At 42.3% G+C, this 15,363-nt stretch overlaps 1 protein-coding gene across 2 annotated transcripts in view; it reads left to right on the top strand.

The window, feature by feature from the left end:
* Positions 1 to 15,363, top strand: part of ap3b1 (adaptor related protein complex 3 beta 1 subunit) — a 55,539-nt gene that overhangs the window by 19,461 nt on the left and 20,715 nt on the right. For both annotated transcript variants that reach the window (XM_022768814.1, XM_022768813.1), the window contains exons 8-22: positions 626 to 781; positions 1,649 to 1,746; positions 2,220 to 2,274; positions 2,376 to 2,447; positions 2,829 to 2,891; positions 2,971 to 3,103; positions 3,244 to 3,353; positions 3,464 to 3,640; positions 4,610 to 4,796; positions 5,623 to 5,753; positions 8,119 to 8,272; positions 8,718 to 8,901; positions 11,147 to 11,300; positions 13,113 to 13,161; positions 14,485 to 14,588. In XM_022768814.1, coding sequence (XP_022624535.1) covers positions 626 to 781; positions 1,649 to 1,746; positions 2,220 to 2,274; positions 2,376 to 2,447; positions 2,829 to 2,891; positions 2,971 to 3,103; positions 3,244 to 3,353; positions 3,464 to 3,640; positions 4,610 to 4,796; positions 5,623 to 5,753; positions 8,119 to 8,272; positions 8,718 to 8,901; positions 11,147 to 11,300; positions 13,113 to 13,161; positions 14,485 to 14,588 — 1,827 coding nt within the window. The remainder of the gene's footprint in view (positions 1 to 625; positions 782 to 1,648; positions 1,747 to 2,219; positions 2,275 to 2,375; positions 2,448 to 2,828; positions 2,892 to 2,970; positions 3,104 to 3,243; positions 3,354 to 3,463; positions 3,641 to 4,609; positions 4,797 to 5,622; positions 5,754 to 8,118; positions 8,273 to 8,717; positions 8,902 to 11,146; positions 11,301 to 13,112; positions 13,162 to 14,484; positions 14,589 to 15,363) is intronic.

Below are 15,363 nucleotides of genomic sequence, written 5' to 3'. Positions count from 1 at the left end.
TCTTGTTTTATCATTGTGTCTGTCTGATCTCAAAGGATAAGTGTGGGGGTACTTCATCATTTTATTTTTGTCGGCAATGCAGTGAACGGATCCTACCAACAAGTATTGTCTGTGTATCCAAAGCCTGATACATCTCGATTCTCTGGACCATAGAGCTCCACTGTTGTACAAAAACAAGTGATTGTTTGAGTATTATTTCCTGTAAACTGTAGTGTTCAGCTGTTGTAGGACATTTTAAAATGCATGATTTTTAAAATTTAAACTCTATATTGCTGACCCATATTATAAGAATATGACACTAGCAGGATCCAGTTGGATTGTTGTCCATCACAAACGGGTAGGGGAAGTCCATAAAGTCCATAAACACCTGCTAAAGTCCTCAAAACCACCTCTGTGGGACAGTACAGAGTAGGTATCTCCAGGACACACACACACACACACACACACACACACACACACACACACACACACACACACACACACACACACACACACTCACTCAGCTGGTAATAATCAGTTGGAAAAATGGTGGTATGTGTTCCGTAGTCAGGCGGGCGTTTGAGGTTACACCTCAAAGAGATAGTTTAATGCATTAGTGTGATGTGTTGTGCTGTTTGTGTTTCAGGGTGCCACGTTCGATGAGAACAACGAGAAGACGTTCTACGACTCGGATTCTGAGGAGAAGAAGGAGCAGCTGGAGGCCAAGCCTTACGTCATGGATCCAGATCACAGGCTGCTGCTGAGGAACACCAAACCTCTGCTGCAGAGCAGGAACACTGCCGTGAGTCACACAGGCTTATACTCGTTATCTGCAAGGCAGCCATTAAGCGTAGAAAGAACACACAGCTGGGATGAAGCTGCTGGACATCCATTGTTAAAGTGTGTGCAAGTGTATGTGCAGCTTTTTAACCTGTTGAGAGATATTAACATTTGGTAAACGTAGGTTTTTTGAGTGCAGCCACTGCTCATATCTCATATCATAACTAGTGCTGCAGCCCTGTATAGACGTATATACACTGTCAGTTGAATCGCCCATCAGTAATACCAGAGATGCATTTTCTTACACAAATACAACATACACACCTGGACACATAACTCAAAGACATAGGAATACATGCGCTCACCTGCCCCCCCAAGATTGAAAAAAATACACACATATATATATATATATATATATATATATAAAAAAACCTAGTGAGTGCAGATCTCCATCACCCAAGAGTCTCAAGGTCTCTGTCGCTGTGTGGCAGCGGGAGGAAAAATGCTCCCAAATGAAAGTGTTGATTAAAATGTGACACGCTGGTTCTTTACTCGCGACAACACGGTGACATCCTCCATCTTCATAGACGCCTGAACCTTTCCATTCTGCCTGCAACGATGGACACACGTCCTCTGGCTATTTAAAGCGCCGCTGAAAAATTACCTTTATAGAGTCATGTCATGAGTGCCTTTGTGGAGCCCCGAAGAAATGCATGTGAGCGAATGTGTTTTATTTTAGCTTGGGTTGACAGATGGCAAACATACTGTCGGTGTTGTAACAGAGATAAGTGGTTAGAAGTTTAAAAGTGCTTTTCCAAGTGTTCAAAAAGCATAAAAATCAAGTTAGAGTTAATCTTTTTCATTTCTAACTGAGTTGTTGTGTTCTCAGGTGGTGATGTCTGTCGCTCAGCTTTACTGGCATCTGGCCCCTAAACATGAAGTCAGCATTGTCACCAAGTCACTGGTTCGACTATTAAGGAGCCACAGGTAACGTGAAAAATACACTGCATCTCTGTTTGCCTCCTCCCCAAGTCATCTGTGATAGATGACTTAAATATTGTATAATGGTGAATTTCCATGTGTTGTTTGATGATAGATCAGGTCTAGGTTCTGTATTAATACTGTGAAAGTATCAGAGCCTCCACAGAGAAATTCACACAGTCGTTGCTCAGAAACTGAGCCTTAAAACCAGCCGTCAGGACTTCTATAACAAAGCAGTCACAGCTCTCAGCCACGCCTCAAGCCCCGCCCACCTGGACCCACCATCCAAACCTTGCAGGATTTTGTTTCTCTGAGTGTTTTTACCTGAAATCTGCTATATGTTTTATTAGATCACTCAGAAAACAGTCAGCCAATCAGAACAACACTTCAAATAAAACACCTTTAACACTGAGTTCGCAGTATCTCTGTGTCCATGTTGTTGATGTCTGATTATGTCATCTTGTTTCTCTTTTGCAAAGAGAGGTGCAGTACATCGTGCTGCAGAACATCGCCACCATGTCCATTCAGAGAAAAGTAAGTTTTTGTTTGTTTGTTTGTTTGTTTGTTTTCCTGGAACAGTAAATCCGTCGTGCAGTGATGCAGGATGTGTAATAACGTGAATTCTCTTCAAACAGGGGATGTTTGAGCCCTACATGAAGAGTTTCTATGTCAGATCTACAGACGCTACACATATCAAAACACTGAAGGTAACCGCCTGTTTACTTTGTGCATCATGTACATTAGTGTCCTACAATACGGGCGCAAATAAGGGGCAATGGTGGCAATCATCCTTCAAGTTTGTGAATGTGTACGTTGGTGGCTGTAGAATAAAATCTGTGCAGACATTACTGTGCATCAGTGGTGAGGTTACACAAAGACGTGGAGAACAATAACCGGTTTTGTGAACATCTAAAAGTAGAAAACTGTCAAAGATAACACCTTCTGCTTTTACAAAGGTTAAAAAGGCTTTGAAATAATTTCTGAACATCATTTGACAAACAAAAATCTTATCGACCTTTACCACTTGAGCCAGTACCACAACCACCTTATTAGACATTAACTATAAACCTCCCTTTTGATCTTTGCAGCTGGAGATCCTGACCAACCTCGCCAATGAAGCAAACATCTCCACTATTCTGAGGGAATTTCAGGTTTGCGTTTTGTTTCTTACAGTCATGGGTTAGTGTCCACTTTGAGATTTCGCGTATTGAACTTCTCTTCTCTTTTCAGACCTACGTGAAGAGTCAGGACAAGGCGTTTGCGGCAGCCACGATTCAGGCCATCGGCAGGTGCGCCACCAACATCTCTGAGGTGACGGACACCTGTCTCAACGGTCTGGTGCTGCTCCTTTCCAACAGAGACGGTAAAACTCTTTTGAGCGCACATATCTGCAGTTACCTTTTGTTATGACGCATTTAACTTGCACAGTATAATGAGGCAGTGTGACTGTGTAGTTGTGTGTGTTTTTTTGTGTTGTTGTGAGAACTTGTTTCGTCTCTGCAGAGACGGTGGTGGCCGAGAGCGTTGTGGTGATCAAGAAGCTGCTCCAGACTCAGCCCACCCAGCACAGTGAGATCATCAAACACATGGCCAAGCTCTTCGACAACATCACGGTACGATTCATTCTGTTATTATATGGTATAATAACGCATTTGTTCAACATGAAAAGTTAAGACAGGAACAGATGAATTAAAATAACAATATAACTCACCTGAACTTGCAGGTCCCCATGGCCCGAGCCAGCATCCTGTGGCTGATGGGAGAGTACTGTGAGAGGGTGCCGAAGATCGCCCCTGATGTCCTTCGTAAGATGGCCAAGACGTTCACAGCCGAGGAGGACATAGTCAAGCTGCAGACAGTCAACCTGGCAGCCAAACTCTACCTGATCAACTCTAAACAGGTGACGAATAAAACGCAGAAAACCGGCACTGAGACACTTTTTGTTGTGTTGACCCGAGCGTGAGGCGAATGTGGTGCTGGATTAATGCCGCTGATTTCTGAGATTTGTCTAAATGTGAGGTCATGAATCTTTGCTTTCATTTTTTGTATTTCACAAGAAACATCTTTGTCTTGCTGTAATTGAACACGTCTGCAGCTCGGAGCTAAACGCCTGGTTTAAATATAGAGCGGCGAATGAGACGGCTTTAGTGTAATGGCGCATCTCCCGGCGCAGCTCGGTGTCTACAGGGCCATTCAGTTAGATGGGCCGACTTTAGCCTCTGAGCTGGGTTTATGAGCCCAGACGCGCCCCCCCCCACCATCACCACCTTCAAACGAGCACATCATTAAACCTCCAGCTCTGTGTAATGTGTCGGGGAGCAGAGAGAAAGACACAGAGTCAATGTAGTAAAGGGTTCGGGTTGTAGTGCTTCCTTCGTGGCAGCAGTAGCTTTTGTTTTTATTCCTGCCAGAGTAACGTATGTCAGAGCAAGTGCCCTTCTTATCCAGGCTTCTCCAGAGAGAGAAAGATGCTCAGTTATATGCAGTATATTCCAGCTTTTACTGATTTTTAAAGGAATAATTCGATATTTTGGGAAATACATATGTTTTTTTGTTTTTTTTATTCCAACAGTTACATGAGACGATTGATGCCACTCTCGTATCTATGTGTGAAGTACGGAGCGGAAGTCAGGAAGTAGTTATCTTAGCTTAGCTTTAAAAACTGGAAACGGAGAGAACCAGCGCCTGAGGCTTTATCCACAGTTTGACAATACACCTACAAACAGCCATAAAGCTCGTAACTTTATATATATTATATCATGTTTGTTTAATCACAAAGAAAAACAGAAATGTAAAGACAACAAGTTGTGGTTTTATGGGAGGTTACGTGCTTTAAATATCTCAACCATGTCATCCTACCCCCCCCCAGACCAAGCTGCTGACCCAGTACATCCTGAACCTGGGCAAATACGACCAGAACTACGACATCAGAGACCGAACGCGCTTCATACGGCAGCTGATAGTCCCCAACGAGAAGAGCGGAGCCCTCAACAAGTACGCTCGACGCATCTTGCTGGCGCCCAAACCCGCTCCGGTGCTGGAGTCTGCCTTCAAAGGTAGTTCATACATTTATAATATCAACCTCTTATCCTTGTTTTGAAACATTAAACAGGTTAAAGATTAAATACCTTTCTTCTCCCGCGTGTGCCTGGTAGTTCATCTCAGCCAATCACTGAATACATATTAACTGGACCTCTATTTCGCATCGAGCGGCTCCATTTCCAGTGGCATGCAAAGTTGATTCAGGCGGTGGTTTTATTATTCTGGTGTGTCTGTCTCTCTGAAGGGCGGTTAGGTCAGACCCCTTTACCTTGGACTAATGAGATGGGTAAATTATTGAGCTAATGCTAACCATTTTCAGACACTGAGAGGGGGGAAAAAATCTCTCTCATTTAGCTGTCTCTTCTCTCTCTCTCCCTCCCTGACAAAAGGGACAGAAACGGCCTCCTACAACATTAAAATTCAGAGGCAGTTTGCACCTACTGGATGTTTATGGAAAGCGTTAACCACCCCTGTCATTCTTAATATTCACGACTGAAGTCTTTTTTCTTTTTTTTCTTTCTTTTTCTCTTTTCTGTTAGCAAAGCACAGTTTTTAGAGCAAACCTCCCAAGGCACAGACACTGATTATCTTCCTGTGTTGACCACTGGGGAGGGAGGAGAGGGAATGTGTGTTAAATGCACGGAGAGGATGCCTAGATCTTACATTAAAGCTCTGTATACAGTGACATTTAGTCACTGGCTCCCTCATTAAAGACAGACCGAGGTTACTGCCATTCGTTAGACTTATCTTTTAATCTGTTTACCCTCGCTTTGATATCACTGCCTTCTTTCCACCGCTCCTGCCTTCTCAGCTTCTCAGTTTCATTTCCTCTGCTTCCAGATCGTGACCGTTACCAGCTGGGCACTCTCTCCCACAGCCTCAATACCAAAGCCACTGGATACCAGGAGCTCTCGGACTGGCCGCCGGTTGCTCCCGACCAGTCTGTGAGGAACGTGGAGGTCATCGAGCCCGTAAGGAATCGCATATCTCTCATCACAGGCCCTGTTCAGACCCAGTGTTAACATCTGTCTCTGGTGATCAGATCACAAGTTCCGGTGTGAACGCACCCGAGACGCATCGAAGACACATTTGAGATCCGATCACTCAGACCACCATTCGAACGTGGTCTGGGCCGCATGTCAGAATCGGTATCAGATTTTAAAGCAGGTGTGAACCGACCACTTGTGATCGCATCACTGAAGACGCATGTTAATGCCGGGTGTGAACAGGGCCGCACTTACACTTCACACTTGCCTAATTCTAACTCAAAAATGCTCCGGTAGTTTATCGTCTCTTCACTTTCACTGGCTGTGTCGGCAGTAATAAGAAATTATTATTCTGCAAACATAAATAAGACGATGATGCTGCGGTTTTCTTATTGTTTTGACATTAAAACTGTGGGTGGTATCACAAGATGTTTACTTTGTGATATTATATTGCTGGAAATACAGAGACTACACATGTATATTGTGACAGTAAAGGCTTCTGGTGTCTGTAGTGGTGTGAAATGCATCATTATTCATTGCTGCAGTTTAGCAATTCATTATGAATCATATTAAAGTGATGCTGATTGCACAGTTCCCACCAAGAAACTCTCATTACGATGCTGTTTCTTTTCGACGTTGTTTACATTACAGATAATGGTTTAACTGAGAGATTAGCAAATATTTGATGATTGGAAGGGCAAAGTGCTCGAAGTTGAAAACAATATATTAGGTAAGGAGTATCACTTCAAAAGGCTCGTTAATAATTGTGTATCAACACAACATCAGGGGTCACGACTGTCGACGCTCCCGAGCACTTACTCAGCATTACCAACCAAATGAAGTGCCAGCTGAAATGGAGGCAGACATAACAATGATGAGTGGTATATTTCCACCGGCTTCTTGTCTAGCTGTCCTCCCAGAGGGTGTTAACATCATCCAGGGTGACCCCTCTCTAAATATAAAGTCCAACAGACCAGCGATCGAAAAGCCTCAGAAAGTGGCTGTTTGCATATTAAACTATATTTATAATTTCTGCAGAAAAATGTCCGTGTATCCAAAGCTTGATGTGTCTTTTTATTTCGTGCCATAGAGCGCTGTTGTTGTCCAAAAACTATTAAGAACACATCAGCGAGCCACACATGTTGGCTGACATGTTCCTTCATTACCACAGACACACACACAACACACACACACACACACACACACACACACACACACACACACACACACACACACACACCATTCTGCTGCCACAAATACTCACTAGAGAAGCAGATGTGTATTTATATGCAGCTGGAAATACTCCACAACATTTTATGTTTTATTTTTGTAAATGAAATTTCTTTTGAATATTTGATTATGATTTTCTTACATTAGAACAAACACACACACACACACACACACACACACACACACACACACACACACACACACACACACACACACACACACAGTAAATATAATAGACAAAGCACCTCAGTATAATTAAACAAGTACACAAATAGACAAGTGATTTCCTATCCAGAACTCTCAAGAGCAAAGGACCAACAAATATTTTCGCATTGTGAGCATCGTCAGAAATGGCGTCCGCACCTTCTGGCTAAAAATGATGTGAGTTCCGTTTGCTACAACAAATATTTCTATTTATACGTATTTGGTGTTTGAAAAAGACTTTTACTGGCTTCCAACATGATTGTTCTCCCACCACTCGATGTCTAACTCGGCTCTGAATAGATAAGTGAGCGCTATTTGATGATCGATACTTTCACTGAGCGATTTATATGTTTGTTTTTTTTTTTCCTTGTGCAGAGTTAGATGTATAAATGCTTTGTGTTGTGGGCTCATGCACACCTACTCCATTCAGCTCAAACACAACAACTTTGTTGTGCCTTGTTATAAGTTAAAGAACAAAAATTACACAAATTAAAGGGCTTTGTTTTTCTGCGAGTGATACTATTGATCCTATTATTTTCCCTCAGCCAGCTGAAGCTTTATTGTTGTTACTTTATGGCAGCTAATGGGGATCTAATAAAACAATAAACAACAATAAAAGGGAACATAAACAGTTGTGTCAACAAACTTTATTCCTAGTTTTAAGTATAATGCAGATTTAACAGAAAATACATCAGGTAACTGTTTTTGTCCCGGACTCTTCAAACACTGGATGCTTTACGCTTTCCTTCCAGCTGGGTCCACAGGTTGTTGTCTGGTTTGTTTTCTTCACATTAGCAACAACAGTCTGATAATTCTTGAATAAAATATTAGATTGATTCAAAATCTGTAAGTAAATTATTAATCCTGAATGTTGCAATTTAAATTTGCCTCCCTTTGCTCCACCTCATCTGTTCAGGTGAAAGAGTGGGCGCCGTTAGTCGGGAAGGCCAAGCAGTCCAAGTCCGACGACAAGTTCTACTCGGACGATGAAGATGAGAAAGAAGAGGAAGGCTCTGATAGCAACGGCAGTGAAGACAGCAGCAGCAGCAGCAGCAACAGCAGCAGTGAAGGTTTTTAATCTATTATGATAATAATAATAATAATAATAATAAACAGCCAAAACTATCGTGATTATCAGTAACTGGAGACCAAACTTTTATTTTTTTACTCCACGTAGACGATAAATCCTTGAATGTAGAAATGACTCTTTGAAGTCGGTTGAGAGATACAAACGTTATAGTGCTTTTTACCCAGAAAAACTGCAGCCCTTGGTCCAATATGGTGGCGTCCATGTATGTATGTCTGTGTGTGAAAGGGAACATGGGGTGTGATTACTTTAATGGCATTTATTTTAATGGCAGAATGGTGGACTCCGCCAATAACTGATTACAGAATGTAAATACACTGAATTGCTATCACCGAAACGATGCAGACCGCAGATGGTATCAAAACAGGGTTTCATTTCCTGAAAATTATATGCGTTTATGTTCGATGTGTATGCGAATGTCTGTCCAGAGTCGGGCAGCGAGAGTGAGGAGGAAAGCAGCGACGAGTCGGAAAAGACCTCCAGCGATTCGGGAAAGAGTTCGAGCGGATCTGAAGACAGCTCCAGTGAATCCCAATCAGAGCAGAAGAAGAAGAAGAAGAAAAAGACCAAGACGGCGCCGCAGAAGAAAAACAAGCCGACTGCTGCTGACAGGTACTGTAAATCCCTCCAGTCTGGTAGACTCACTGAAAGCATCATTTTTCTTCCCTGAGTCCAGATGTTACCTGTTTCCTTCTCTTTTCCTCTTCCTGGCTCAGCTAATTAGACAGGTGTGTGTCCGTGAGAAGCACCGGAGTCGTAAGCAACAACAAATGTGATCAGTGCTTTGCTGCATCAATAAGCTCAACCTCCCATCTGTTCAAAACTTCAGCCATTTTTATAATCTATATGACAGCCCACCTGCCGGCACCATACCTCCTTCTGTTCACTTTGATCTTCTCTTCCACGAAAACTCACAGACATTTTCACTGCATCCACTTCCAAGTTTTTCTTCCGTCACAAAAGACTAAAATCTTTTGTGACGATCTTTTTATTTGATTCCTGGTTCCTGGGTTTGATTTTCTGACAAATGACAAGAGGCAGTGAACGTGGCACTGTTAAGAAACTCACTCATATATTACTAATACTGGAGCTTCGCACCACCTGACGGATACAGTGTTTGGATGGTTTTTAAGCCGAGTAGCAATATCTAATAGATAATTAATGAGATATGATAATGGTGGAAAACTTGGATGCAAAACTCAGGTAGTTTTAGGGAAAATTACAAAATGTTTTACAGGAAACAAATTGATAACAACAAATTTTGATACTTAAGGAGTAAATGAGTAAATCTGCATCATCAGCATCAGTGAGCCAATCAGCATGCAGCACGCTTGGACCAAGCTCTAATCAATCAATCAGTCGTGATTGGCTGTTTATTTACACGAGCACGTTTGAGTGTGTAAAGAGACTAAAACCTAAAAGAGAGAATAAAACTTAAAATTTGTACTGTAATGTGTAATGCAGAACTTCCCCGCCCTGCACAGACGTGGTTGCAGCCATAAGTTCACATATCTCAGTCTGACTCAGAGTAATAGCAATAGTACGATACAAATCAGTATTGTATACAGAGGGAATAATCAATACCCATTAAAAGTGAAAGTACAACACAAAATATCTGTCTACACAACCCTAATAAAGGCTTTGAATAAAAACTCTTACTCAAAGCTCATATCCGCCACCAAATATTTGATCCGCATCTGTGTTTGACTCACACACACCTATTGTAGTGCACTGTATACACACCTCCTCTGTCTCACACATACACATGCACGCACGCACACACACACACACACACGCACACACACACACACACACTCAGGCTGGCAGAGCTGCTAGAATATCGTTAGTGTGAGTTCCATTAACAAGCTAATCAAGGAGAATTTTCCTCCAGTAGCGTAACCCACATTTACATGGCTAATGGATAATGACTTTTGATTGGTCATTTAGCAGCCTGGTGTTACCAATGAATGAGATTTAAGTCATTACTGCTGAATATGCTCACGCACACTCTCTTACACACTGGCAAATTTACTTTCTTATGCACTCTACTTCATTTGCTCACGGACACACAAACTCACACAGAGCGTACCTGACTCTGCTGTGTGACAGGCCGCCGGCTGACCCTGTTCTCTCCATTAGAGAGTATAATTAGAGCAACTCACCCCGGTGCTCAAACACACACAAACATGCACACACACACATACACACAGTAATTAGAGCAGCTCACCCCAGCGCTTCCACAACAAACACAGCATAATGCCCTCATTATGGCCCAGTCATTTCAGGCAGGGCCTAATCAGGCCCACAGTGATTTATATCACTTTTTCCTGTTCGCAGCAAATGAAATCTGTAGGCCAAATTAATACTGGCTTTTCATCATCACCCAAGTTAAAAAGCCAGTTACCGTCACAATTCCCCTCATTAATTTAACGGCTGAAAATCCCAGGCAGGCGGAGTAAACACTCATTATCGGGACAAATTGAAGAGGGACAGAGCAAGTGAAAGAGAGAGGGGAAAGATGGGGAAAATCTTTTTGAGCGAATGCAACATTGAATTAACTTCACAAACAAAAACAGATTGATCTTTGTTGTTGTGAGTGCGCCAAGCTCAAGCTCTCCGTTTGGAAAAGAAAAGAAATATCACCAAAGTTCGCTTTGCCCGCTGGTTCCTAGACTATTTCTGCAAATTATATAAATGGAGGCTGAACACGTTTTATGTAAATGATGTGGTAAAAGTAATATTTCAAAAGCAAAATAAATGGACAGTAGTGTTTTGTTTTTTATATATATTCATGTATTCTATTACTTGCATTGATCCCACGTCTGAGGCGGTTTTGTGCTGTTCCTGTGTGTTTCAGTGACTCGGATGAAAACGGTAACGGACCCGTGGCCCACGCCAGCAGCTCGTCATCTGAAAGCTCCTCCGCCTCGGAGACAGACTCTGAAGACGACTCGGATTCAGACCCCCCCACGGCACAGAGGAAGAAGAGTGACGTCAAGCCCAAACCCAAGGTGACATTATGATTACTTTGAGAATTAACATATGACGGAGGATCAAACCAGCTTGAGATACGATACAAATCTATTAGAAAGTTTCTGATTTATAGATCATCATAGATACTAAATAATTAAACTTTTGACAAAATACAACATAAAGAAAACGCCACTTTTCAACATTTTCATATTTACTCAGGCGTTTAAAAAAACATCTGGCACAAGTATTACATGAATGTCTTTCACCGTGTGTTTTGATTGTTATAAGAATAACACATTTAGAGCACTGTGTGGGCTTGTAGGAGTTTTATTTTGTTGGTTTGTTTTGATGGCTGGCTTGATTAGAGAGCGGAGCATAGTAACGCTCACACACACCTTTTATAATTATAAAAAATTAAACAACAAATTAAGTAAGTATATTTCTACACAATAGGAAGCAGCAGCACTTCAGATTGTCCAATATGAAGCACAGATTTTATTCTATAAACATTCACTCTTCATGATAGAGAGTAGATCATCTGGATGTCCATCATTGTGCAAATAGAGTAAAAAAAAAAAGTATGTTAAAATGACAGCTCTTATAGATCTTCGTAGCCATGACAACAGACTTCATCCAATATTAGTTAATTATCCGGCACTTAAAAACAAAAAGATGTTGCTTTGGATTGTCAGATGTTTAATAATACTTAACTGAAGCTACAGAAACACATACATTTGTCATGCTGGGATGTGGTGGTTTGAGTTGTGTGAGATATTCTCCAGTATCTGCGGCACGTCGCGTCTGAACCCGGCGCAGGATGTGATGGTTGTAAACAGGATCGTGGAGGAACTCTTTACACCTAGTCGCTTTCCCTCAGGGTCCAACGTGTGGCAGGAGCTTTTCCAAATCACAATTCATACTGTGGGATATAATTTCGCTTCCATGTTATCAGCTTTATTTATTTATTTATTTATTCATTTCTTTCTTTTCACTCGCCTCCGTTTCACCCCTCACCCATCTTTTTCTTACCTGTTCTGCTCATCTCATTATTTCTCGCCCTCCCTTCCCTTTTCTGCACTATGAAATTCTCATTTCATACAGTTTGTCATTTGGGCATGGCCTATGAATTATGCATCCCTCTCTCCCTCTCTCTCTCTCTCTCTCTCTCTCTCTCTCTCTCTCTCCCCCTCTCTCTCTCTCTCTCTCTCTCTCTCTCTCTCTTGCTCTTTCAGACTTCCATTTACTAACAAGGTTTCCGTCTCTATTACCACCACCAAGCGTCAATCAGAGAAAGATCTGATAAGATACGGCCTCTAACTTTATTGTTTGTTTTCACTCTCATCCCTCACTCCCTCGTCTGTCCCGTTGTTGCTGTTGTTGTTGTTGTTTCTGTTTTCTTGCTTGGAGTATGCAGAGTGGGATTTTATGGTTCTTTATGTGACGTGAGTGGAGCCTCGGTTGGTTAGGAGGGTGTGGAGAAAGGGTGATAAAAGCACTCGTATGTTTAAATGTATTTTTATTGGGTCTGTTGCGGGTGCGAGTTAGAGGCGTATGTTGCAATTCCCACAAGTCGAACACCTGACAAGCCCGGCTCAGTCGCACGAGGTGGCGTGCATCGCTCGCGACACGACACTGGGCGTGACCGCTCGTTGAAAAATTTCAGACGTGTTACATATAAATGCAGGAGACCTGTTTTTGGGATGAACCTGTCGTTATCTTGAAAAATTGAGACGTTTCATCGACCGAAAAGCACAACACTCGGTTTCATCTCTGTTGTTGTGAGTTGTTCTCATTGTTCTTCCTCCTTCCGTTCGCTCATCATCACGTTGTTGTTGTTTGTTTTTTATCAGGTGGAGGTGAAGTCCAAGAAGGAAGTCTCTCTACTGGATCTAGATGACTGTGAGTGTATCTGCACTTTGACACGGAGAATCAGTCAGTTTCCACCATCAATCAAAACAAACAGTTCAGAAGAGGGTTGTAATTTTAAGCTTAATGCTCCTCTGATTAACTACTTTTACATGGACAGCAGGTAAATGACAAGCGTGTGATGTGTAATCCACATCCAGCTCTGTAGTGCCCCCCAGTTCTGGTCTTTCAGTCTGGTTTAGCTCGTTGTTTTGGTTTTCTAGCCCAAAAAACTCTGTTCACAAACCCTGTTTTTCATCAGCAGACAGGCTGCAAAAAAAAAAAAAAAAAAAATCTCTTGACAAACAAAAGCAAAGCAAATTCCTACCAGCTAATGAACCAGATGTTTTTCTCTTGAGCTGAAGGAGCTAATGCGAGAGTGAATATCGGGCTTCGATTTGTCAGGTGGCCAGAAACACGGCTGCAAATGAATACGAGTTTTCTGCTGGATGTGTAAATATGCAATTTATAGTACAATCGCCACAACAACTAAACAAGGCAGGTAGGTAAATGGCGGCCTGTGGATCAAATCCAGCCCTCCAATAAAAATGTGCAGCAGCTCGATGAAAACATCATGGTTTGCATCATTTATAGATACAAGGCTTGTGTAAATCAGAACAAGCATCTGCTAGTAATCAGTGCCGCCGTATTCTTTGCCTCATTCTCTGCCAGGCTGTTCCAGACGTCCAACTTTTCATATGAACGACACACATAAATAACGTCATACACTTCACCAAACGAAAGAAGTATCCGATAAATTCAAACAGCTTTAATTTAATGGCTGTAGCCTGTTTGACTAAACGGATGTCATGTCTCACAATCACAAACATGTGCATTATTTTTACTCAGGCAACAATAATAACAGCAATACTTTAATTCAGCCAGGTGTCAATCAGATCTCCTGTCTTATAATAATGCAGCACAGACCACACGCTTCCCTTTAGGAAACAAGTTTTACAGTAACAAGCTGCTGTAACACAATTAATACTCATGTATTAATGGGAAAAAATGACCTCAGATACAATCCTGAAGCAGTTTTACGAATCAGTTTTATTTTTAAATGAATTAAATTAACACAAAAATATTGGATCGCTTATTAAAAGTCGTCCTTAACTGCACTAGAAAAAAACCTATTGAATTGTTATAAGGTGATAATATGTGTGTTTTAAAGCTGCTGATGCAGGATTTGAGAATTCTAGTCTTTGGCGCCCGCTAGTGGCAGCATCACAAAAGACACCGTTGTCGACGGCAACGCGCGCCACTGCTCCACAGAGCGCCTGTCTTGAGTCGTTGTTTTCTCTCTTTCTGCTCCTTCAGTTTCCTCTGCACCTACAAACACGCCAAAGTCCGCAGTCCTGTCTTCGAGCCTGTTGTCCGACCTGGAGGGCCTGTCTCTCTCCAACGTCTCCTCCGTCATGCAGGTTAGTATACACTTGTGTGTGTGTGTGTGTGTGTGTGTGTCTGCATTAGAAACACACAGGATGACATTTCCTCCATCAACGTGTGGTGAGAGTCAATTGTTCCTCTCGGCCACTGACACTGACAGAACAGCAGAGCAGTATATGAGATGGTGAAATGAGCCTCTCTCCCTCGTGGAACATTTCTGCTCCAGACGCCAACTATTGACCTTTTCTGCCTTCTTATATTTATAGCCAGTCAGGACGGTACAACTGCTCTCCCTGTTTCCTGTATCTCTTATAGTCTGTCTTTCTCACCCTGGCTGTCTTTTGCTCTTCCACACCCTTGAACTCTATTTCTGTGTCTCATCTAGAAGTCCACCCACTCTGTTTCTCTCTCTCTCTCTCCCTCTCTCTCTCTCTTATCTCTCTCCTCCTCTCTGTCACCTTCCATCTCTCTCTGTCAGATGTTGCGTCCCTTGTGTCTCCGTGTTGTGTATATCTGATGGTTGACCTTTCCTAGTGTGACGGCTCCTTTCTCTCCGCAGTGTGTGAGCGGCTCGGCACGTTCGGTGTATTTTATATCTTGCCTCATCTCCCCACACACACACACACACACACACATTCCCCCCCGGGAGGAAAATGTCCAGACCATTCTTTCTGCTGTTGCTGTATCTATTTTGTGTGTTTCACAGTCAGGTCTGTGGTGCCGCTGCCGTTTTTGAAGATTTTGAATCCGGAGAATTACAATCAGAATATTGATGGTGTGTGAATCCTGTTTGTTCAGCTGGTGTCTGAT

The sequence above is a fragment of the Seriola dumerili genome, unplaced genomic scaffold, assembly GCF_002260705.1.
Source record: "Seriola dumerili isolate Sdu_G_001 unplaced genomic scaffold, Sdu_1.0 BDQW01001845.1, whole genome shotgun sequence".
Taxonomy (NCBI): domain Eukaryota; kingdom Metazoa; phylum Chordata; class Actinopteri; order Carangiformes; family Carangidae; genus Seriola; species Seriola dumerili.
This window is presented reverse-complemented; position numbering and strand designations above follow the sequence as displayed.